At 47.0% G+C, this 25,832-nt stretch overlaps 1 protein-coding gene across 2 annotated transcripts in view; it reads right to left on the bottom strand.

Moving 5' to 3' along the window:
- LOC138268622 (mediator of DNA damage checkpoint protein 1-like) overlaps nucleotides 1–25,832 on the bottom strand; it is a 142,386-nt gene that overhangs the window by 51,301 nt on the left and 65,253 nt on the right. For both annotated transcript variants that reach the window (XR_011200038.1, XM_069218457.1), the window contains exon 7: nucleotides 19,570–23,489. Coding sequence is in view for 1 of the 2 variants with exons in the window: in XM_069218457.1 (XP_069074558.1) it covers nucleotides 19,570–23,489 (3,920 nt within the window). In the remaining variant the exon portion in view is untranslated. The remainder of the gene's footprint in view (nucleotides 1–19,569; nucleotides 23,490–25,832) is intronic.

Raw genomic sequence — 25,832 nt, 5'->3', positions numbered from 1 at the left:
CCTTGCAGGAGCTGTAACACCTGGCGGTGAGCCTCCAAGGCTCACCCCCCTTGGTTCCAGCACCACAGGGCATTCTAGCTAGTGGAGTTGCCCGCCCCCTCCGGCCACGGCCCCACTTTTGGCGGCAAGGCCAGAGGAGATAATGAGAAAAACAAGGAGGAGTCACTGACCAGTCAGGACAGCCCCTAAGGCAACCTGAGCTGAAGTGACTCTGACTTTTAGGAATCCTCCATCTTGCAGATGGAGGATCCCCCCAATAGGGATAGGAATGTGACCCCCCCTCCCCTTGGGAGGAGGCACAAAGAGGGTGTAGCCATCCTCAGGGCTAGTAGCCATTGGCAACTGCCCTCCCTGACCTAAACACACCCCTAAATTCAGTATTTAGGGGCTCCCCAGAACCTAGGAAAATAGATTCCTGCAACCTAAGAAGAGGACTGCTGAGCTGAAAAACCTTGCAGAGAAGACGGAGACACCAACTGCTTTGGCCCCAGCTCTACCGGCCTGTCTCCCCCCTTCGGAAGAAAACTGCTCCAGCGATGCTTTCCCCAGGACCAGCGACCTCTGAATCCTCAGAGGACTGTCCTGCTCTAAAAAGGACCAAGAAACTCCCGAGAACAGCGGCCCTGTTCACCCAAGACTGCAACTTTGTAGGAAGTTGGCTCTGTATGTGCTATTTCAAAGTAAGGAATAGCATGCACAGAGTCCAAGGGTTCCCCTTAGAGGTAAAATAGTGGTAAAAATAGGTAATACTAATGCTCTATTTTGTGGTAGTGTGGTCGAGCAGTAGGCTTATCCAAGGAGTAGTGTTAAGCATTTGTTGTACATACACATAGACAATAAATGAGGTACACACACTCAGAGACAAATCCAGCCAATAGGTTTTTATATAGAAAAATATATTTTCTTAGTTTATTTTAAGAACCACAGGTTCAAATTCTACATGTAATATCTCATTCGAAAGGTATTGCAGGTAAGTACTTTAGGAACTTCAAATCATCAAAATTGCATGTATACTTTTCAAGTTATTCACAAATAGCTGTTTTAAAAGTGGACACTTAGTGCAATTTTCACAGTTCCTAGGGGAGGTAAGTATTTGTTAGGTTAACCAGGTAAGTAAGACACTTACGGGGCTTAGTTCTTGGTCCAAGGTAGCCCACCGTTGGGGGTTCAGAGCAACCCCAAAGTCACCACACCAGCAGCTCAGGGCCGGTCAGGTGCAGAGTTCAAAGTGGTGCCCAAAACACATAGGCTAGAATGGAGAGAAGGGGGTGCCCCGGTTCCGGTCTGCTTGCAGGTAAGTACCCGCGTCTTCGGAGGGCAGACCAGAGGGGTTTTGTAGGGCACCGGGGGGGACACAAGTCCACACAGAAATTTCACCCTCAGCAGCGCGGGGGCGGCCGGGTGCAGTGTAGAAACAAGCGTCGGGTTTTCAATGTTAGTCTATGAGAGATCTCGGGATCTCTTCAGCGCTGCAAGCAGGCAAGGGGGGGATTCCTCGGGGAAACCTCCACTTGGGCAAGGGAGAGGGACTCCTGGGGGTCACTTCTCCAGTGAAAGTCCGGTCCTTCAGGTCCTGGGGGCTGCGGGTGCAGGGTCTCTCCCAGGCGTCGGGACTTTAGGTTCAAAGAGTCGCGGTCAGGGGAAGCCTCGGGATTCCCTCTGCAGGCGGCGCTGTGGGGGCTCAGGGGGGACAGGTTTTGGTACTCACAGTAGCAGAGTAGTCCTGGGGTCCCTCCTGAGGTGTTGGATCGCCACCAGCCGAGTCGGGGTCGCCGGGTGCAGTGTTGCAAGTCTCACGCTTCTTGCGGGGAGCTTGCAGGGTTCTTTAAAGTTGCTGGAAGCAAAGTTGCAGCTTTTCTTGGAGCAGGTCCGCTGTCCTCGGGAGTTTCTTGCCTTTTCGAAGCAGGGGCAGTCCTCAGAGGATGTCGAGGTCGCTGGTCCCTTTGGAAGGCGTCGCTGGAGCAGGATCTTTGGAAGGCAGGAGACAGGCCGGTGAGTTTCTGGAGCCAAGGCAGTTGTCGTCTTCTGGTCTTCCGCTGCAGGGGTTTTCAGCTGGGCAGTCCTTCTTCTTGTAGTTGCAGGAATCTAATTTTCTAGGGTTCAGGGTAGCCCTTAAATACTAAATTTAAGGGCGTGTTTAGGCCTGGGGGGTTAGTAGCCAATGGCTACTAGCCCTGAGGGTGGGTACACCCTCTTTGTGCCTCCTCCCAAGGGGAGGGGGTCACAATCCTAACCCTATTGGGGGAATCCTCCATCTGCAAGATGGAGGATTTCTAAAAGTTAGAGTCACCTCAGCTCAGGATACCTTAGGGGCTGTCCTGACTGGCCAGTGACTCCTCCTTGTTATTCTCATTATTTTCTCCGGCCTTGCCGCCAAAAGTGGGGGCCGGGCCGGAGGGGGCGGGCAACTCCACTAGCTGGAGTGTCCTGCTGGGTTGGCACAAAGGAGGTGAGCCTTTGAGGCTCACCGCCAGGTGTGACAATTCCTGCCTGGGGGAGGTGTTAGCATCTCCACCCAGTGCAGGCTTTGTTACTGGCCTCAGAGTGACAAAGGCACTCTCCCCATGGGGCCAGCAACATGTCTCGGTTTGTGGCAGGCTGCTAAAACTAGTCAGCCTACACAGATAGTCGGTTAAGTTTCAGGGGGTACCTCTAAGGTGCCCTCTGTGGTGTATTTTACAATAAAATGTACACTGGCATCAGTGTGCATTTATTGTGCTGAGAAGTTTGATACCAAACTTCCCAGTTTTCAGTGTAGCCATTATGGTGCTGTGGAGTTCGTGTTTGACAGACTCCCAGACCATATACTCTTATGGCTACCCTGCACTTACAATGTCTAAGGTTTTGTTTAGACACTGTAGGGGTACCATGCTCATGCACTGGTACCCTCACCTATGGTATAGTGCACCCTGCCTTAGGGCTGTAAGGCCTGCTAGAGGGGTGTCTTACCTATACTGCATAGGCAGTGAGAGGCTGGCATGGCACCCTGAGGGGAGTGCCATGTCGACTTACTCGTTTTGTCCTCACTAGCACACACAAGCTGGCAAGCAGTGTGTCTGTGCTGAGTGAGAGGTCTCCAGGGTGGCATAAGACATGCTGCAGCCCTTAGAGACCTTCCTTGGCATCAGGGCCCTTGGTACTAGAAGTACCAGTTACAAGGGACTTATCTGGATGCCAGGGTCTGCCAATTGTGGATACAAAAGTACAGGTTAGGGAAAGAACACTGGTGCTGGGGCCTGGTTAGCAGGCCTCAGCACACTTTCAATTGTAAACATAGCATCAGCAAAGGCAAAAAGTCAGGGGGCAACCATGCCAAGGAGGCATTTCCTTACACAAACCCCCCCCAAACGAAAGAGGATGAGACTAACCTTTCCCAAGAGAGTCTTCATTTTCTAAGTGGAAGAACCTGGAAAGGCCATCTGCATTGGCATGGGCAGTCCCAGGTCTGTGTTCCACTATAAAGTCCATTCCCTGTAGGGAGATGGACCACCTCAACAGTTTAGGATTTTCACCTTTCATTTGCATCAGCCATTTGAGAGGTCTGTGGTCAGTTTGAACTAGGAAGTGAGTCCCAAAGAGGTATGGTCTCAGCTTCTTCAGGGACCAAACCACAGCAAAGGCCTCCCTCTCAATGGCACTCCAACGCTGCTCCCTGGGGAGTAACCTCCTGCTAATGAAAGCAACAGGCTGGTCAAGGCCATCATCATTTGTTTGGGACAAAACTGCCCCTATCCCATGTTCAGAGGCATCAGTCTGCACAATGAACTGCTTAGAATAATCTGGAGCTTTGAGAACTGGTGCTGAGCACATTGCCTGTTTCAGGGTGTCAAAGGCCTGTTGGCATTCCACAGTCCAGTTTACTTTCTTGGGCATTTTCTTGGAGGTGAGTTCAGTGAGGGCTGTCACAATGGATCCATATCCCTTCACAAACCTCCTGTAATACCCAGTCAAGCCAAGGAATGCCCTGACTTGAGTCTGGGTTTTTGGAGCTACCCAGTCCAGAATAGTCTGGATCTTGGGTTGGAGTGGCTGAACTTGGCCTCCACCTACAAGGTGTCCCAAGTAAACCACAGTTCCCTGCCCTATCTGGCATTTGGATGCCTTGATAGAGAGGCCTGCAGATTGCAGAGCCTTCAAAACCTTCCTCAGGTGGACCAGGTGATCCTGCCAGGTGGAGCTAAAGACAGCAATATCATCAAGATAAGCTGTGCTAAAGGACTCCAAGCCAGCAAGGACTTGATTCACCAACCTTTGGAAGGTGGCAGGGGCATTCTTTAAACCAAAGGGCATAACAGTAAACTGATAATGCCCATCAGGTGTGGAGAATGCTGTCTTTTCTTTTGCTCCAGGTGCCATTTTTATTTGCCAGTACCCTGCTGTCAAGTCAAAGGTACTTAGAAATTTGGCAGCACCTAATTTATCAATGAGCTCATCAGCTCTTGGAATTGGATGGGCATCTGTCTTGGTGACAGAATTGAGCCCTCTGTAGTCCACACAAAACCTCATCTCTTTCTTTCCATCTTTGGTGTGAGGTTTGGGGACTAAGACCACTGGGCTAGCCCAGGGGCTGTCAGAGCGCTCAATTACTCCCAATTCCAGCATCTTGTGGACTTCCACCTTGATGCTTTCTTTAACATGGTCAGATTGTCTAAAGATTTTGTTCTTGACAGGCATGCTGTCTCCTGTGTCCACATCATGGGTACACAGGTGTGTCTGACCAGGGGTTAAGGAGAAGAGTTCAGGAAACTGTTGTAGGACTCTCCTACAATCAGCTTGCTGTTGGCCCGAGAGGGTGTCTGAGTAGATCACTCCATCTACTGTACCATCTTTTGGGTCTGATGACAGAAGATCAGGGAGAGGTTCACTCTCTGCCTCCTGATCCTCATCTGTTACCATCAACAGATTGACATCAGCCCTGTCGTGGAAGAGCTTAAGGCGGTTTACATGGATCACCCTCTTGGGGCTCCTGCTTGTGCCCAGGTCCACCAAGTAGGTGACCTGACTCTTCCTCTCTAGTACTGGGTAAGGGCCACTCCATTTGTCCTGGAGTGCCCTGGGAGCCACAGGCTCCAGAACCCAGACTTTCTGCCCTGGTTGGAACTCAACCAGTGCAGCCTTTTGGTCATACCAAAACTTCTGGAGCTGTTGGCTGGCCTCAAGGTTTTTGGTTGCCTTTTCCATGTACTCTGCCATTCTAGAGCGAAGGCCAAGTACATAGTCCACTATGTCTTGTTTTGGCTCATGGAGAGGTCTCTCCCAGCCTTCTTTAACAAGAGCAAGTGGTCCCCTTACAGGATGACCAAACAGAAGTTCAAAGGGTGAGAATCCTACTCCCTTCTGTGGCACCTCTCTGTAAGCGAAAAGCAGACATGGCAAGAGGACATCCCATCTCCTTTTGAGCTTTTCTGGGAGCCCCATGATCATGCCTTTTAATGTCTTGTTGAATCTCTCAACCAAGCCATTAGTTTGTGGATGGTATGGTGTAGTGAATTTATAAGTCACTCCACACTCATTCCACATGTGCTTTAGGTATGCTGACATGAAGTTGGTACCTCTGTCAGACACCACCTCCTTAGGGAAACCCACTCTGGTAAAGATACCAATGAGGGCCTTGGCTACTGCAGGGGCAGTAGTCGACCTAAGGGGAATAGCTTCAGGATACCTGGTAGCATGATCCACTACTACCAGGATATACATATTTCCTGAGGCTGTGGGAGGTTCTAGTGGACCAACTATGTCCACACCCACTCTTTCAAAGGGAACCCCCACCACTGGAAGTGGAATGAGGGGGGCCTTTGGATGCCCACCTGTCTTACCACTGGCTTGACAGGTGGGGCAGGAGAGGCAAAACTCCTTAACCATGTTGGACATATTGGGCCAGTAGAAGTGGTTGACTAACCTCTCCCACGTCTTGGTTTGTCCCAAATGTCCAGCAAGGGGAATGTCATGGGCCAATGTTAGGATGAACTTCCTGAACAGCTGAGGCACTACCACTCTCCTAGTGGCACCAGGTTTGGGGTCTCTGGCCTCAGTGTACAGGAGTCCATCTTCCCAATAGACCCTATGCGTTCCATTTTTCTTGCCTTTGGACTCTTCAGCAGCTTGCTGCCTAAGGCCTTCAAGAGAGGGACAGGTTTCTTGTCCCTTACACAGCTCCTCCCTTGAGGGTCCCCCTGGGCCTAAGAGCTCAACCTGATAAGGTTCAAGCTCCAAAGGCTCAGTTCCCTCAGAGGGCAGAACTTCTTCCTGAGAAGAGAGGTTCCTTTTCTTTTGCTGTGTTGCAGTTGGTTTCCCAACTGACTTTCCTGTTCTCTTGGTAGGCTGGGCCATTCTTCCAGACTCCAGCTCTACTTGTTCACCCTGTGCCTTGCACTGTGCTCTTGTTTTCACACACACCAGTTCAGGGATGCCCAGCATTGCTGCATGGGTTTTTAGTTCTACCTCAGCCCATGCTGAGGACTCCAGGTCATTTCCAAGCAGACAGTCCACTGGGATATTTGAGGAGACCACCACCTGTTTCAGGCCATTGACCCCTCCCCATTCTAAAGTAACCATTGCCATGGGATGTACTTTTCTCTGATTGTCAGCGTTGGTGACTGTGTAAGTTTTTCCAGTCAGGTATTGGCCAGGGGAAACCAGTTTCTCTGTCACCATGGTGACACTGGCACCTGTATCCCTCAGGCCCTCTATTCTAGTCCCATTAATTAAGAGTTGCTGTCTGTATTTTTGCATGTTAGGCGGCCAGACAGCTAGTGTGGCTAAATCCACCCCACCCTCAGAAACTAGAGTAGCTTCAGTGTGGACCCTGATTTGCTCTGGGCACACTGTTGATCCCACTTGGAGACTAGCCATACCAGTGTTACCTGGATGGGAGTTTGGAGTGGAACCTTTCTTGGGACAGGCCTTGTCTCCAGTTTGGTGTCCATGCTGTTTACAGCTATGACACCAGGCCTTTTTGGGATCAAAGTTTTTACCCTTGTACCCATTGTTTTGTGAAGAGGCTCTGGGCCCACCCTCCTGTGCAGGTTTTTGGGGGCCTGTAGAAGGCTCTTTACTATTTTTAGTTTTGGTTGTCTCATCACCCTTCCCCTGGGGAGTCTTTGTGACCCCTTTCTTTTGGTCACCCCCTGTTGAAGTCTTGGACACCCTTGTCTTGACCCAATGGTCCGCCTTCTTTCCCAATTCTTGGGGAGAAATTGGTCCTAGGTCTACCAGATGCTGATGCAGTTTATCATTGAAACAATTACTTAACAGGTGTTCTTTCACAAATAAATTGTACAGCCCATCATAATTACTTACACCACTGCCTTGAATCCAACCATCTAGTGTTTTCACTGAGTAGTCAACAAAGTCAACCCAGGTCTGGCTCGAGGATTTTTGAGCCCCCCTGAACCTAATCCTGTACTCCTCAGTGGAGAATCCAAAGCCCTCAATCAGGGTACCCTTCATGAGGTCATAAGATTCTGCATCTTTTCCAGAGAGTGTGAGGAGTCTATCCCTACACTTTCCAGTGAACATTTCCCAAAGGAGAGCACCCCAGTGAGATCTGTTCACTTTTCTGGTTACACAAGCCCTCTCAAAAGCTGTGAACCACTTGGTGATGTCATCACCATCTTCAAATTTTGTCACAATCCCTTTGGGGATTTTTAACATGTCAGGAGAATCTCTGACCCTATTTATATTGCTGCCACCATTGATGGGTCCTAGGCCCATCTCTTGTCTTTCCCTTTCTATGGCTAGGATCTGTCTTTCCAAAGCCAATCTTTTGGCCATCCTGGCTAACTGGATGTCCTCTTCACTGGGGCTATCCTCAGTGATTTCAGAGGTGTTGGTCTCTCCTGTGAGGGAACCAGCATCTCTGACTATTATTTTTGGAGTCAGGGTTTGAGGGACCCTGTTCTCCCTAGATAGGATTGGTAGGGGGGAATTTTCCTCCAAGTCACTATCCTCTTCCTCTGAGTTGCCACCCTCAGAGGGGTTGGCCTTTTCAAACTCTGCCAAAAGCTCCTGGAGCTGTATTTTGGTAGGTTTGGGGCCCATTGTTATTTTCTTTATTTTACAGAGTGACCTTAGCTCCCTCATCTTAAGATGGAGGTAAGGTGTGGTGTCGAGTTCCACCACAGTCACATCTGTGCTAGACATTTTGCTTCTAAAAGTTGGAATACTTTTTAAGAATCTACAACTGGTTCTAGAATCTAATTCAAACTTTTAAACTCTAAAAGAAATGCTAAACAGGATCTAACACAAGGCCCTAGCAGGTCTTTTAAGAATTTAGAAAACTTTTCAAATTGCAAAAATCAATTTCTAATGACAATTTTGGAATTTGTCGTGTGATCAGGTATTGGCTGAGTAGTCCAGCAAATGCAAAGTCTTGTACCCCACCGCTGATCCACCAATGTAGGAAGTTGGCTCTGTATGTGCTATTTCAAAGTAAGGAATAGCATGCACAGAGTCCAAGGGTTCCCCTTAGAGGTAAAATAGTGGTAAAAATAGGTTATACTAATGCTCTATTTTGTGGTAGTGTGGTCGAGCAGTAGGCTTATCCAAGGAGTAGTGTTAAGCATTTGTTGTACATACACATAGACAATAAATGAGGTACACACACTCAGAGACAAATCCAGCCAATAGGTTTTTATATAGAAAAATATCTTTTCTTAGTTTATTTTAAGAACCACAGGTTCAAATTCTACATGTAATATCTCATTCGAAAGGTATTGCAGGTAAGTACTTTAGGAACTTCAAATCATCAAAATTGCATGTATACTTTTCAAGTTATTCACAAATAGCGGTTTTAAAAGTGGACACTTAGTGCAATTTTCACAGTTCCTACGGGAGGTAAGTATTTGTTAGGTTAACCAGGTAAGTAAGACACTTACGGGGCTTAGTTCTTGGTCCAAGGTAGCCCACCGTTGGGGGTTCAGAGCAACCCCAAAGTCACCACACCAGCAGCTCAGGGCCGGTCAGGTGCAGAGTTCAAAGTGGTGCCCAAAACACATAGGCTAGAATGGAGAGAAGGGGGTGCCCCGGTTCCGGTCTGCTTGCAGGTAAGTACCCGCGTCTTCGGAGGGCAGACCAGGGGGGTTTTGTAGGGCACCGGGGGGGACACAAGTCCACACAGAAATTTCACCCTCAGCAGCGCGGGGGCGGCCGGTGCAGTGTAGAAACAAGCGTCGGGTTTTCAATGTTAGTCTATGAGAGATCTCGGGATCTCTTCAGCGCTGCAAGCAGGCAAGGGGGGGATTCCTCGGGGAAACCTCCACTTGGGCAAGGGAGAGGGACTCCTGGGGGTCACTTCTCCAGTGAAAGTCCGGTCCTTCAGGTCCTGGGGGCTGCGGGTGCAGGGTCTCTCCCAGGCGTCGGGACTTTAGGTTCAAAGAGTCGCGGTCAGGGGAAGCCTCGGGATTCCCTCTGCAGGCGGCGCTGTGGGGGCTCAGGGGGGACAGGTTTTGGTACTCACAGTAGCAGAGTAGTCCTGGGGTCCCTCCTGAGGTGTTGGATCGCCACCAGCCGAGTCGGGGTCGCCGGGTGCAGTGTTGCAAGTCTCACGCTTCTTGCGGGGAGCTTGCAGGGTTCTTTAAAGTTGCTGGAAGCAAAGTTGCAGCTTTTCTTGGAGCAGGTCCGCTGTCCTCGGGAGTTTCTTGTCTTTTCGAAGCAGGGGCAGTCCTCAGAGGATGTCGAGGTCGCTGGTCCCTTTGGAAGGCGTCGCTGGAGCAGGATCTTTGGAAGGCAGGAGACAGGCCGGTGAGTTTCTGGAGCCAAGGCAGTTGTCGTCTTCTGGTCTTCCGCTGCAGGGGTTTTCAGCTGGGCAGTCCTTCTTCTTGTAGTTGCAGGAATCTAATTTTCTAGGGTTCAGGGTAGCCCTTAAATACTAAATTTAAGGGCGTGTTTAGGCCTGGGGGGTTAGTAGCCAATGGCTACTAGCCCTGAGGGTGGGTACACCCTCTTTGTGCCTCCTCCCAAGGGGAGGGGGTCACAATCCTAACCCTATTGGGGGAATCCTCCATCTGCAAGATGGAGGATTTCTAAAAGTTAGAGTCACCTCAGCTCAGGACACCTTAGGGGCTGTCCTGACTGGCCAGTGACTCCTCCTTGTTATTCTCATTATTTTCTCCGGCCTTGCCGCCAAAAGTGGGGGCCGGGCCGGAGGGGGCGGGCAACTCCACTAGCTGGAGTGTCCTGCTGGGTTGGCACAAAGGAGGTGAGCCTTTGAGGCTCACCGCCAGGTGTGACAATTCCTGCCTGGGGGAGGTGTTAGCATCTCCACCCAGTGCAGGCTTTGTTACTGGCCTCAGAGTGACAAAGGCACTCTCCCCATGGGGCCAGCAACATGTCTCGGTTTGTGGCAGGCTGCTAAAACTAGTCAGCCTACACAGATAGTCGGTTAAGTTTCAGGGGGTACCTCTAAGGTGCCCTCTGTGGTGTATTTTACAATAAAATGTACACTGGCATCAGTGTGCATTTATTGTGCTGAGAAGTTTGATACCAAACTTCCCAGTTTTCAGTGTAGCCATTATGGTGCTGTGGAGTTCGTGTTTGACAGACTCCCAGACCATATACTCTTATGGCTACCCTGCACTTACAATGTCTAAGGTTTTGTTTAGACACTGTAGGGGTACCATGCTCATGCACTGGTACCCTCACCTATGGTATAGTGCACCCTGCCTTAGGGCTGTAAGGCCTGCTAGAGGGGTGTCTTACCTATACTGCATAGGCAGTGAGAGGCTGGCATGGCACCCTGAGGGGAGTGCCATGTCGACTTACTCGTTTTGTCCTCACTAGCACACACAAGCTGGCAAGCAGTGTGTCTGTGCTGAGTGAGAGGTCTCCAGGGTGGCATAAGACATGCTGCAGCCCTTAGAGACCTTCCTTGGCATCAGGGCCCTTGGTACTAGAAGTACCAGTTACAAGGGACTTATCTGGATGCCAGGGTCTGCCAATTGTGGATACAAAAGTACAGGTTAGGGAAAGAACACTGGTGCTGGGGCCTGGTTAGCAGGCCTCAGCACACTTTCAATTGTAAACATAGCATCAGCAAAGGCAAAAAGTCAGGGGGCAACCATGCCAAGGAGGCATTTCCTTACAAACTTTGTTTCCAAAGAAGCAACTTAAAGACAACTGCATTTCCCGCCAGAAGCGTGAGACTTGCAACTCTGCACCCGACGTCCCCGGCTCGACTTGTGGAGAAACACCACTTCAGGGAGGACTCCCCGGCGACTCCGAGACTCTGAGTAACCAAAGTTGTCCCCCCTGAGCCCCCACAGCGACACCTGCAGAGGGAATCCCGAGGCTCCCCCTGACCGCGACTGCCTGACTCCCAGATCCCGACGCCTGGAAAAGACCCTGCACCCGCAGCCCCCAGGACCTGCAAGATCGGAACTCCAGTGCAGGAGTGACCCCCAGGAGGCCCTCTCCCTTGCCCAGGTGGTGGCTACCCCGAGGAGCCCCCCCCCCCCCTGCCTGCATCGCTGAAGAGACCCCTTGGTCTCCCATTGAAACCTATTACAAACCCGACGTGTGTTTGCACACTGCACCCGGCCGCCCCCGTGCTGCTGAGGGTGTACTTTCTGTGCTAACTTGTGTCCCCCCCGGTGCCCTACAAAACCCCACTGGTCTGCCCTCCGAAGACACAGGTACTTACCTGCTGGCAGACTGGAACCGGGGCACCCCCTTCTCCATTGAAGCCTATGTGTTTTGGGCACCACTTTGACCTCTGCACCTGACTGGCCCTGAGCTGCTGGTGTGGTAACTTTGGGGTTGCTCCTAACCCCCAACGGTGGGCTACTTTGGACCCAAACTTGAACCCCGTAGGTGGTTTACTTACCTGCAAGAACTAACAATTACTTACTTCCCCTAGGAACTGTGAAAATTGCACTGTCTAGTTTTAAAATAGCTATATGTGTTTTATTTGAAAAGTATATATGCTATTGTGATTATTCAAAGTTCCTAAAGTACTTACCTGCAATACCTTTCATGCAAAGTATTACATGTAGAATTTGAACCTGTGGTTCTTAAAATAAACTAAGAAAATATATTTTTCTATACAAAAACCTATTGGCCTGGAATTGTCTCTGAGTGTGTGTTCCTCATTTATTGCCTGTGTTTATGTACAACAAATGCTTAACACTACTCCTTTGATAAGCCTACTTCTCGACCACGCTACCACAAAATAGAGCATTATTATCTCTTTTTGCCACTATCTTACTTCTAACCGGAACCCTTGCACTCTGTGCATACTATTCCTTACTTTGAAATAGTGCATACAGAGCCAACTTCCTACACCAATGATTCTTGAAAGGGAAGTGTCCTTTCAATTGGGACGGGGGAGAAGCAATTATTTTCCACTTTCCCTTTTGTATATGGACCTGGTGCTGACTAGCGTCCACTACTTCTAAAATTGCCTCTACTGTTGTAAGCCCTTGTGATGAAATAATGGAGTCTTTGGAAGTCTTTTTCCTTGGGTCTGAAGTTTTCGGAACTGAAGCCTTTTGTCAAAGCAAAGGTGTCAGCTCGGAAGCTGATGTTGAAAGCTGCTTTTTCAGAGCTTAGGTGCTGGATTCGAAAGCTCGACTCGATCCTGAGATCGGATGGGATGCTGCTCAGCCCTTGATCGGTGCCGAAGACATCTTGGTTTTGGCAATTTTCAGTGCCAAGCTGGAGGGCGGGCATTTAAATGTAATTTTCGGATCCGACCATGGCCTGAAGGCAGTGGTGGACTGATGACCACCTTTGTGTGTGAAGATGGGGCTGGTGTACTCACATATTGTGCTGCTGGAAGGGACTGGCTTTCGATATCAGAATCAATGTCTGACTCGGAGTCTCGAATTGAGAGGGCTGTCTGATGTCCTATTTCCTCTTGAGCATGGAGGAGTCACTCGATCTCATGACTCGAAAAGATTCTTTGAACAAAAACAACTTACAACACTCCGCGCCCAACACTTGATGGTGTACTTATGCAAAGCACATGTATCTAGAGCCATGCATGCCATTGAACATATATGCTAAAAAATTAATTAATAAATGTTCAACAAGAAAGAATACAAGGAACTTCTTTTAGGGAAAATGTGCTGGAGACAACAAGCATAGCAAATGCATCTGAGAAGCACACATGATTAACAGCACAGGAATCATCTAGCTACAGCAGGAGGCTAATTACCATATTCAGTTTCAACATAAATGGAGTAAATGGATGCTTCTGTCCTTAGAACTGCAGTCAAAACGCACTTTCAGTGCATAATCCTTCAAAAATATCCCCACCAAGATTATCATGTTACTCCCTGTCTACAGCACTGTTAGAAATGGGGTCTCTAGTTGGCAAATGGCTTGCACCCTGTCCAAGTAAGGACCTTCACTTCAGTCAGGATAAGAAAGATACCCGCTCAGATAAACCCTGCTCACCCCCGTGGTAGCTTGGCACAAGCAGTCAGGCTTATCTCCGAAGCATTGTGTAAAGCACTTGCCCATAACACACAGTAATAAATGAAATCACTACAAAAGGACACCACACCAGTTTTAGAAAAATAGCCAATATTTATCTATATAAAACAAGACCAAAAATCAAACATCCAACATACAGTAATAAAAATATGAATTCTGCAAGATTTACTCAAAAATACAGTTCTTTGAAGTCGATAGCTCCACCTGGGGCTATCATGGCGTTGTGATCAAGAAAACCAGCAGTTCAGACCAGCCGCTGCGTTGCAGGGAGAGCCGCAAACAGTACCTTTGGAATTGGGGCTGCGGGACGGTGCTTCGTGTACCTCATGGGCAGTGTCCACAGGCCACGGTGCAGGCAGCAGTGGCGGTGTCAGGAGCATCGTCGTCAGGTATGCCCAGGCTGCAGTGTGAGCAGGCGATGCAGGCCAGCACTGTCATTGACGGCGTCACAATGGTTTTTCGCCTTGAACAGCACAAAACACACAGTTCCCAGTGCTGTAAGAGGAGGAAACTGAAGTCTTTGATATCCATGAGACTTCCAACAGGAGGCAAGCTCTACTCCAAGCCCTTGAAGAACTTTCTCAAGCAGGACACACAACAAAGTTCATCCATTGCACTCTTTTCAGGCAGAAGCAGCAACTGCAAGCCAGTCCGGTAAAACAACATAGCAAAACCGTACTCCTCCTCCAGCTCTTCTCCTGGGCAGAGGTTCCTCTTGATTCCAGAAAGATTCTAAAAAGTCTGTGGTTTTGGGTCTACTATTTATACCCATTTCTGCCTCTGAAGTTGGCAAACTTCAAAGCAAAGTCTCACGTGTTTGCAAGATCCTTCCTTGTCCAGTCCAGGCCCCAGACACCCACCAGGGGGTTGGAGACTTCATTGTGTGAGGGAAGGCACAGCCATTTCAGGTCTGAGTGACCACTCCTCCCCTCCCTCTCAGCACACATGGTTCATCAGGATATGCAGGTTACATCCCAGCTCCTTTTGTGTCGCTGTCTAGAGGAGAAGTGTAAACAGCCCAACTGTGAAACTGACCCAGATGAGGAATCCACAAACAGGCAGAGTCACAGAATGGTTGAAGCCAGAAAATGCCTACTTTCTAAAAGTGAAATTTTCAAACTCACAATCCAAAAACCAACTTCACTAAAATATGTATTTTTAAATTGTGAGTTCAGAGACCCTAAACTCCATATTTCTATCTGCAAGCAAAGGGAATTTGTGCTTTAAAGTGAATTAAAGGCAGCCCCCATGTTAACCTACGAGTGAGATAGGCCTTACAACAGTGAAAACCGAATGTGGCCGTATTTCACTGTTAGGACATGTAAAACACCCCCCAGTACATGTCCTATATTTTAATTACACTGCAACCTGTCCATGGGGCTACCCAGGGCCTTCTTTAGGGGTGCCTTACAGGTACCAAAGGGGAAGGTTTGGTCCTGGCAAGTGGGTACATTTGCCAGGTCAAATCTGCAGTTAAAAACTGCACACACAGACACTGCAGTGGCAGGTCTGATCCATGTTTACAGGGCTACTAATGTGGGTGGCACAACCAGTGCTGCAGGCCCACTAGTAGCCTTTGATTTACAGGCCCTGGGCACCTCTAGTGCACTTTACTAGGGACTTACCAGTAAAAATCAAATATGCCAACCAGGAATAAACTAATCAACAATACAATTTACAGAGAGAGCATGTGCACTTGAGCACTGATTAGCAGTGGTAAAGTGCCCAGAGTCCTAAAGCCAACAAAAACTAGTCAGAAAAATTAGGAGGGAGGCAAAAAGATGGAGGATGACCCTGCAAAAAGGGCCAGGTGCAACAAGCACCCAAAATGCATTTAGCTGATACATAAAGGCCTGGAACTGGAAATTGTCTCTGTAATGACATGGAGTGAGGTGCTCACAAAATCCTCAACCTTTTAAGTAAATCCCTTTTTGCATCAAGCACCATTTGTAGCACAAATTAAAACATAAAGTTGGCTGTACCCATGAATTCATTTATTATGCTTCAGTCAGGACTACTGATTTTGTAATTGCATAGAACTATATTTTACAGTATATATTTAAACTCAAAAGTCTGAAAAACTGAGTATGTCCTGTGAAGATGTGAATCAGCAACCTTTTCTTTGTACAAAGTGCTCGGAAGGAGTGTTCAACTAAATGAGCCCTCTTGCCTTCTAATGACTAGTTCATCTCTGTGGTCGCTTTGAAATGACTACAGTGAAATAAGTGAGCAGTAAGAGACCTTGCATCGCAATTCACCCAGTAAAGGAAGTACATAAAGAAAACAGTGCGCACACAAAAGTTCAGACTACAATACTGGGTGTATGATCCACCAGCTTGTAAAAAGTGACTGAGGTTGTGAGTCCAAGTAGGTACAGGTGGTACAACAGTCAAGATGGTCATAGGAACTGCAATGTGCTGTTACATCCCCACTTTTGGCCATCAGTTATCAAGCACAGCGCTGTGGCCAGAACAATGACTGCAGCAGACTTGCCTCTGTGTATTACATGATATCAGCTTTTTTCACCTGGTCACCCGCCATATCATGCAGTGCAAGGAAATATGAGCTAGATTACAAAAGGGATTTCCAGTTCCTTTGAGGGCTCTTTGCACAACTTATGTCCATGGGGATTGTTTAGCAACCTTCTTAAGACATTCAAGCTTTTGTTTCTTTCTTTCTTTCAGGAGGGTAGGGAGTCTTGGCACAAAGCCACACCTCTTTTCATGACCTCCTCTAAACACACCAAATGGCTCTCGTTCTCGCCCTTATCCAGGCCCGGTCACTCCAAGGCCCTTCTACTACCTCTCACACAGTAAAAATGGTATTAAAGTAGGCAGGCTTAAAACAGAACACCAGCAATCACCATCATGACTGCCATTGGTGCAACAGCGAGCCTCCGCTTTACAGTGAAACAAACGATGTCACTTATAAAGACGGAACTACATCCTTGGATTTCGCAATACAGCAGCTGCATACATTTGTCTGGTATCTGGACTTGTCACAGTACTTCTGAATTAATATGAAAGATTTTAGCAGGCTTATTTAATCTGCCTGAACTACTGCATGGCATCCACATGAAGGTTGAATTGCAGAGCTGTGCAAATGTAATTTATGTGTGTTTTATCTTTGATCCGCCAGGGTAAGCTAGATGGGACAGTGTGCTTTTCACAAGTTTTACAACTAATCAAATTTTCATTTAACAATTACCATCTGGACTTATTTTACATTCAGGTATTTTACATATATTTTTTACTCTCTGCACTTCTTCTAATGCTAGCTTTATTCTTGCACTGACTACCACAAATGTGAGCAACTTGGTGACTGTTTATCTAGCGCAGATTCATTTTTAAACTGACTTTCATTTGCAATAAGGAGCACACAGTCCATCATATGCCTAAGAAAGTGCAGAGGATCGAGTCCTTCACATCCACAACAATTTTTTCTTCACAGAAGCAGTGCACAGGCTCTCGGTGAGTACTCCATCACAGATTTGCTACTTTCCACCAGTAACAAATTGGTTTACATAGCATGGGTAACTACCTAACTCAAGAAATAATCACAGCCTTCATCAGGGTGAAAGTCTAAAACCACTAAATAAATCCAAGCTCAATCCGCTGGTACCAATGGCCCAGAGCAGACAGATTTAACTTAGGGAAATGGGTAAAGTATTTAAGCAGTATCAAAACAGTAATATAAAAACAGTTATCCCAAAATGAATTAGTAAAATAGAGTACATTGTAATAAAATTATACAGAAATTACCAACTTTCAGTAGGAGGGACTGCATCCATGATTTTTCAAAGGTTTAAGTAGAAATAGCGCCCTAAAGAACAAAGTGCCAATGATAGCCCATGATCGAGGTAGACTGGGACCTAGGCACAATTTGAGGCTAGCAACAATAGAACACAGGTCAGATATACCAACAGGGTTCCTCCTGGTCCAAGACTGTACCTTCTGACTTAGTACTTTAAGTACCAATCCACCACAGCAATACATTTATAAAGCTCCAGAAGACCCCTGGGAAGGCACTTAGAGACTACTGGAGTCAGGCAGAGGAAAACAGCAGGGTCCAGTCAAGGTGGAGTTTCCACTGGTCAGCTGGTGGTTGAAGAATCTCTTATAATTTGCTGCATCCCTGTAGGTTTACCAGGTCAGTCTTATAACCCCTAAAGTCCCCTTTTTTGTTCTGGGTACAAGAAAAGACCGGTCAATTTCTGCAGGGCTCTTATCAGGTCACAGGCAGCAGGTTCAGTCCTCTTCCAAGTCTTCCAGAGGTCCAGGACAGTTCTGAAGTGTGTTCCTGCAAAATCCACATTTATGCCTGGAACAAGCTAGTTGATGGAAATTACTCCTGGCCATGTCCGAACCAACAGGGTAAACATTCCCGGGGTCAACTGTACCCACATAGGACATTTTCAAGATTGGGAAAGTCTTTGGCCACATCACTTGAGCTCTGAGGGCATGGGTGAAGTAATACAATACTATTGCTTCTCACATCTAACACTGACATCCAGTTAGTCTGAGGCAGCCTCTATATCACCAATAAACCGAAAGACAAAAGTCTTGTAGAACAAAAGTAAGGTTTTCCACCAACCAGACAGTTCATACACAAATATTGTTTATGGCATTCGATTTCCCTTCCTTTTAAGTGCACCTCCAGTGTTATATGTAAACTCAGAGGGCTTGTGAAGCAGAATTTGACACGCTACTGTCAAAAAGGATGTGCTCAGCCCCCCCCCTTCCATATTTCCCGGAGATACGGAGGAGTCACCTATACCCATTCAGGCCAGCCTATTATTTTCTCATGGGAAGCATTTAAAACCTTTTTTACATGCTAATTAATAGCCGACAGAAAATGCGCATTTAAACTCCAAGAACCTCAGGCAGGGAAAAATTACTTTCCAAAAGTTGCTTTTCCTTAATATTTATTGCAATTCTGACTTCACCATTGAACTAGATTTTTAAAAATAGCTGTTATTTATTTCCCAAGCTAGTCCCATTGACAAGATACATTTTAGTGGATAGCACAAGAGGTGATGCAGAGCAGAAGAGGCACATATGAGGAGGAGAAATAAGAAGGTAGCAGAGGACCTCCTATCATGGGGAGCAATGATGCAGGAGCTGGCAGCACTTGAGGAGGATGACCCTCTTTAGATGTATAAGGGCGATAGAAATATGGAGGGAGACAGGTTTGCTGGGGGTGGCTGCATACATATTACACTGACTGAATGGCCAGTGGCTATCGGCAAGCTGGAGACAATGTGGATGGGCCTATTGTTAAACCTTCAAAGACTATGCTAAAGAAAAACAACTAACATATTCGGCAAGCACCCCGTTACGCAAGTACCACAGGGTCAGGAGATGGGAGGTTTTACCATTTCCATTGAATCAGTTAGAAGTGTGTTTGAAACTACTGGTATGCTATCACTTGATTGCTTTACGGAGATGCTCTGCTTACAATGCAACTCTGTAACTGCTCCTCGTGACATCATTGCACAAGTGTAATGGCAGCACTGAACTGCCTCTGGCTTTTTTTCCCGATACTGTGAAAAAGTATTAGGATAAAAATGCCAATAAGGAAACATTAAAAAAAAAAAAAAAAAAAAAAAAAAAAAAAGAAGAAGAAGTGATGTAGACTACTGGTGGCATTCAACTTCCAGGCCCTTGGCGCACCTTGTACCATACACTAGCGACTTATAGGTAAGTTAAATATATCAGCTAGGAATATTCCAATTTGACCATGCCTAAATGGGAGAACAAGCACTTTACTTTCTAGTGAGCAGGTGTAAAGTGCTGAGTCCTAAATCCAGGGGAAATATAGGGATCAGCAAAATGCACACAAAAAATAAAAAATACAGGCTGGCCACTCAGAAAAGGCAGATTTCCTACACCGCCCCATCTGTAAAACATGGCATGAATGAAAGCTGGAGTGAACAGTTGCTCACTTCTATACTTGTAGGAAACATCACTCTAGCTTGTGCTGCAGAATAATGAAGTATGACAACACTAGTTGGCGAACACCCTACGGGATATTAGAAAACTTTGTCACTCAAACAGCCTCCACAGTCAATTCACACAAAATGAACAAAGAATTTAACAGTCAGCTCTATTTGAATGTAACCATAAGAATACTTGCCTTTTGCCTCATCATCCGAGCACAACTTCTTGGACGACACACTGGCAGCCTTCGGAGACCTGGCTCTTTTTCGACGATGAGGGGATTTTGTTGGAGATGCACTACGTTTTCTTCGTTTGGCTTTCTTGCGAGAAGACTTCTTTGATGACTTACTATCCTTTTCTTCTTGAATTTCAGGGGACGACAACTGACGCACCCGTTTACTTCGTTTGTGTTTGGCAGATTTAACCAGGGAACTTCGAGGTTTAAACTCTGGAAGAACAGGGCCAAGGCCTTCAGAATCTGAATCATCAGAATACTCATTCTTGCTAAGCTTGGAAGAGTAGGTTTCTGAGGGAACCAGCTTAAAACCCTTATGGCCCTCAAGGGTGGAATCCGAATGTTGAGGTGTTGATAGCTTTTGAACTGGTAGTGCACTATTTTGAGCCTTTAAATCTTCAATTAAGCAGTCTTTGCGTTCCTTATCTTGTGAAAGAGGCTTCTGGCCTTGGGCTGGATAAGCTTCAGAATCTTTTCCTTGGGGTACAGTTGTTTGAGGCTTTCGATTGAGAAAGACAGAGGTTTCAGTCTTCTCGTTTTTGGAGAGAGGATTTTGAGGCTTCGAAGGTTCAATCAGAGCTGCTTCAGGCTTTTGGGTTTGAAGGACTGGAGTTTCAGGCATCTCTTTTTGTGATACTAAGGACTGTCTCTTCCTATCTTGGAGGAGAGACCTCTGAATTTTGAAGAGGGGAGCATGAGGCTTTCGATCTTGCGGGAGAGACGTTTCAGATTTCCAAGCTCGCTTTGGAAGGGGATCAGACTCTCTATTTTCCCCAACAATGGTTTCAGACTTCTGGTTTTGGGACTGTGATATTTGAGACTTCTGTTCTATGGGGAAAAGTGGTTGAGATTTCTCATACTTCGGAGGAAGTGGTGTTTGAGGCTTCCAATCCTGGGGTAGAGAGAGGCGTGATATTTGCCTTTGAAGAACAGGAGTCTGACTCTTTAGATTTTGCGGGGAAGTGGGATGACGCTTTAAATTCTGAAGTGAAGGCATTTGGGGTTTTGTATTCTGTGACTGCGGGGTGTGAGACTTACGATCTTGGGCAAGAAGTGAAGGGTGCTTATGAATATTGGGAAAAGGAGTTTGACTCTTAGGATTTTGAGGACGAGAAGGTTGATTCAAATCTTGGGATTCAGGGGTGTGGGGCTCCTCTTGTATGGAGACAGAAGTTTGAGGTTTGGGATTCTGGGTTTCAGAGGTTTGAGGCTTCCCATCTTGGGGCAGGTGAGCTTGGTCTTGGGACAGATGATGTTTTAGCTTTTGGTCTTGACCTAAAGTAGTTTTAAACTTCTGAGTATCCGGGGTTTGAGGGGGCATGAGTTTCCTCACGGAAATGTGAAGGTTCCAATCTTGAGGGAGTAGGTTTGAAGCCTTTGGGTTTTGTGACAGAGAAGTAGGAGGCTTTTGATTTGGTAGCAGAAGCGTGGGAGGCTTCTGATCTTTATATAAAGTCTTAGCTGGGGGTGGCTTCGAATCTTGGTCAACAGACTGTTCAGGAGTCTGCTCTTGGGGTAGCTGAAGTTGAGGTTCCTGGTCATTAGGTAGAGGGAGCTTGGGCTTCTGGTCTGGGGGTAAAGCATGTTGCGGTGTCTGGCCTTGCACAAGCGACAGTTGGGGCTTCTGGTCCTGGGATTGAGGGATTTGATGCGTTGGATCTTGGACAATAGACACTTGAGGCTTTTGATCCTGAGGGAGAGGGAGTTGGGGCATCTGGTTTTCAGGTTGAAGAATTTGGGACTTTGGTTCTTGGACAAGAGACAACTGAGGCTTTTCATTTTGCGGGAGAGGGAGTTGTGGTTTCTGGTCTTGGGGAGAGGGGGTTTGGGCTGTTTGGTCCAGTGACTGAGCTTTTAGATCTTGTGGGAAATGGGGAAGATTTTGATCTTGGAGACGAGAAAGTGGGGGTTTCTGATCAGGGAGTGGAGTGGGTAGATGCTGGAGGTCTTGAGATTTCCAATCATGCGACGGAGGGAAATCATGCTTCTGATTTTGCAGGAAACTAAATTGAGGGTTCATGCCTTGTTGAAGAGTTGGCCTGGGGTTTGGATCTTGAAGAATAGAGGCTTGGGGTGTCTGATTTGGAAAATAAAGTGACTGAGACTTTAGATCTTGGGGGTTACGGACCTGAGGTGAAGGGGGCAGAGGTATCCTTTCAAGAGGTAGAGGGAACGAAGGTGCCAGACCTTGGTGAAGGGAGCCCTTAGGCCTCTGATCTTGGGGTGAAGGCACCTGACCCTGAAATAGGCGGGGTGCTGATGTCTGAATGGGGGGTGGAGGGAGCTGAGGCTTCCAATCTTGGGGAACGGGAAGCGGAAGTTTCTGCCCTTGGTGAAGTACTTGGGGAATGGGAGGCAGAGGTATCTGACCTCGGGGTAAAGAGAGTTGAGGGATCTGCACGTGGTGTGCAGGAGGCAAAAAGGTTTGAACGCTGGGTGGAGGGACTTGAGGATTATAATATCTTGGAAGAGCCTGGTTATGCATTCGATCCTGGGGTTGAAACATCCAATTCTGGGATGGCTGGGGTTGAGGATTAGGATATCTAGGATAAGGTGTTTGGACATGAGGTAGTGGGGGTTCAGGCCTCACACTCTGGGGGAGACAACTTTGAGGATTCTGATTTACAGGAAAGAAGAGTTGAGGCCTCTGCTCTTGGGGATGAGGAGGTTTAGACTGCTGATCTTCTGGGTGCTGAACCAGATATTGGGGTTGAGGCTTCTGGTGTGCTGGATGTGTGGTCCCTGGCTCCTGCTCTCTGAAATGAGAGGGAGGTGCAATCAGATTTTGGAATGGAGGTGGAGGAAACCTTTGATCCTGAAAAGTATTCGTCTGCTCTTGAGGTTCGGTTCTTCGATCTTGTGGCAGAGATATTTCTCGTCTTTGATCCGAGGGTAAAAGGCACTGAGACTTCTCATCTTGGGGAATCGGCTCCTTATCCCTAGAGAGAGAGGTCTGAGACCTCTGATCTTGAGGCTGAGGTGCCAAATCTTTGGCTTGTGGGGTTTCAGGCTCATCTTTAGACAGGAGTTGTGACTGAGATGTCTCCTCTTGACCTTTGTAAAGGTTGTCTTCAGGCTCAACTTGGGATAATCGGTTTCCTGACTCCTTATTTTGGGAAAGAGGTGTTTCAGATGTCTGTTTTTGGGATAAAGGAGTTTGAAACTCCTGACCCTTGGATAATGTGGTTTCAGGGGCCTGATCCTGGGATAACAGTTTGTCTGACTCCTGATTCATAGCCTTCAGGGGTTCAGACATGTGATCTGGAGAGTGAAGACTCGCTTCTTTTGATGGAGTCTTCTGTCCTTGGGTTACAAGAATTTCCGACTCTCTATCTTGGGGCAGAAGTGACTGATATTTTTCATCTTGTGGAAGAGGGGGTTCAGGCTTGTGATCTTTGCTTACAGAACTTTGGGTCACAGGAGGGGGAGACTTGGGATTTTGGAGCCGAGGCTTCCAATCTTCAAATGTAGAAGCTTGCGACCTCTCATCTTGTGGATAATGGGATTTCAGTGTACCATCTTGTAGTAGGAAAGATCGATACATGCGTCTTTTGTGTTTTGGAGTCGGGTGTGAATGGTCTTCTCCATCCGAATGACTACTGTCAGAAAAATAGGAAACAAGAGACCCTGAAATATGAGATATGACCTTTTGGCGTTCAACGTGTTCACAATCAGGATCATAGATTTTTGGACCCAATGCCTTGCGTTCTGGTTGATTTGGTTCTTGGCGTTTCAGGTTTTTAGATTCGGAGTCTTGAGGGCCAGCGTCTGCCTGGTTGCTAGATGCATGGGGATCATAAGTTAAGCCACTTGCGTGGCGGAATTCTGTCAGCTTCATATAGTAGAATTTATATGCTGGACTTTGTTTTTCATTCAAAAACCTGAAAAGCAAACAAGATAAAAATCCTTGAACTTGGGTAAAATAGTGCACGGACACCATCTGCTGATAGTACGGGGGAAGATACTCGGGTATGTCTTGGTTCAAAGAGAAAACAGGATTGCCATCTCCACACCTCTAAAACGCAAATGTTAACTACAAGCCACAGACTATATAGCCCTCGAAAGGCTGCAACCTACAATATCTCAACAAGGGCACAGTTAAGAAATTCTGGAAATATGACGGGAATAAATATTAAATACATTAAATTTTGTTCTTAGCTACAATGTGGTAAACAATAAACAAGTCAAAACAGAATGAACACTGAATATCTTATGTCTGATGGGAAATGGGAAGACCCCTTTCATTGCATTATAGCATGGTGTTAAAAAAAAAATCCATCCATCTTATTGTAACCAGATGCCCGCCCCTTCAATACTGCTCACTGTGCATACTTGAGCCTAGGTATAGTGGTGGTGTTGCATTTGGGCAGGCAAAGCTGCACTGTAAGCAAACTATTCCAAAGGGAAAGTTCTCACGTGCCTTAAAATGGAGCACCTGGAAGTGGAAAACTGGCAGTAGAAAGCTTTCCAAATATGCTTTTCGTGTAGGTAATAGCTGTAAAAAAAAAAAAAAAACAGCTAGGAGAAGGAGTCCAATTATGTTCGGTGGAAGAGGTAAGGTTGTAAAAGGAGTTCAATAATTAGTACACATCTATGCTTGAGGTTGGGAGGGGAGTCAAAAGAGAAGCTGAGACATAAAAATGTTGTTCCGAATAGTGAAGTAATGCAGAGTAACGTATGCATACCTTTCATAATTTAAACTGCACTGTGGTAGGGTGTTTAAATGCAAATAAATGTTCATTGAACATCTCCTATAAGTTGATCACTGATGAAAGATCGACTTTCTGAATACAGACTAACCTTTAAGATTGGCATTTTAAAAGCAGGGACTAATTTACTCATACCTCTCACAAAAATCACACTTTTTATGGTGCAGACTGAATAATTCACCCTGTGGCTGCAGAAATCCCCAATCTTGCAGTCCAAGTGGTGGAACTTTTACAAGGAGGTGCGAGTTCCACAGATGGACTGGGATCAGAGCAAGACAGATGTGGGGCAATGGATCCCCAAAATCACCTCTAGGCTAGCTCTTAATCACACGACTCACTATACAGAAATAATTCAGAAGCAGGGGCATTACTTTAGGTATACGACAGAAGACAGAAGAAAGAAAAACAAAAAAAAAAGGGTGCTCAGAGAGTACATTACACAACTACCTTATCTCTCGTCTCACAACACCTTGATGTGCTGTAATATTGAAGGTGATTACGAGATGTTTGCTGCCTTTACATGGTTGATCATGCTATTCCTATCTTTTGTGTACAACAAATAGCTGGTATGGGATCAGCGCTTGAGTGGTTAATTTCATTCCTCTCGGGTGCCACCAGTCGGTTCCCTACTGCTATAACACTCAAAAGAATGGACTCTGCAGCCCGTCAAGGGTCTCCACAGTCCTCTTCAATATTTTTATCCAACCCACAGGAGGCTTAATTTGCAGCATTGGCTACGAGGTTCTGCTCAATGCGGATGATACCTAGATGCTTCTTAAGCTAGATCACGCTTAAGGACCTTAAGAACGGACTGACTGATGGCGTGACCAAGCCTGCAGTGGAGTCGATTGTGTAGTCCAGAGCTCCGCTTGTCATTGCCCAATAAGAGGGGACATTATCCTGAAGCAGGCTCCCCCCAAGCCGTGAACAGTTATTCATTCTAGGCGACCGTGAAAGGGACCTCCGAGCTGGTGGCCTGGATGGGTAGGCATGAGCGCACAGGTGCCAACAGGGCCACACATGGGCAGTCATAGGCACATGGACTGAGCGGCCGCGCCGCGTGCCGCTCCGCAATCCGAAGGTTCGGCTTGGGACGCGGTGCGCGGCTGCAGGACGGCCCGCGCCTTGCAAATGTGCTGAGGCCCCAAATTGGGCATGGGGCCTAGTTTTCTTTTCAGTGCGGCGCTTCCCCAGTAGATCCTCCTCCCTGCACTCACCTCTTTTCTTTCTTCTTTTCTTTCCTGTCGCCCTTGTTTCCAGCTTATTTTTACTTATTATCTTTCCCATTTTTCTTTCTCTTTTCCCAGCATGCTTCCTTTTTCCTTGCATGCACTGGTTCTCTATTCACTATGGTATTTTTTCTATGGCATTCTAACACTGGATCCCAATTCAAGATGGCACCTTTTTACTTCCTGTCGGTCACTTCCTGTTCCTGGGGGATATAAAGGTGTGTGATTCTTGTTTTTTGCGCTGCAACACTTCCTGTTTGTGGTGATCTTCGCTCCCGTTTCTCTG

This window comes from Pleurodeles waltl, chromosome 12 (assembly GCF_031143425.1).
Source record: "Pleurodeles waltl isolate 20211129_DDA chromosome 12, aPleWal1.hap1.20221129, whole genome shotgun sequence".
NCBI lineage: Eukaryota > Metazoa > Chordata > Amphibia > Caudata > Salamandridae > Pleurodeles > Pleurodeles waltl.
This window is presented reverse-complemented; position numbering and strand designations above follow the sequence as displayed.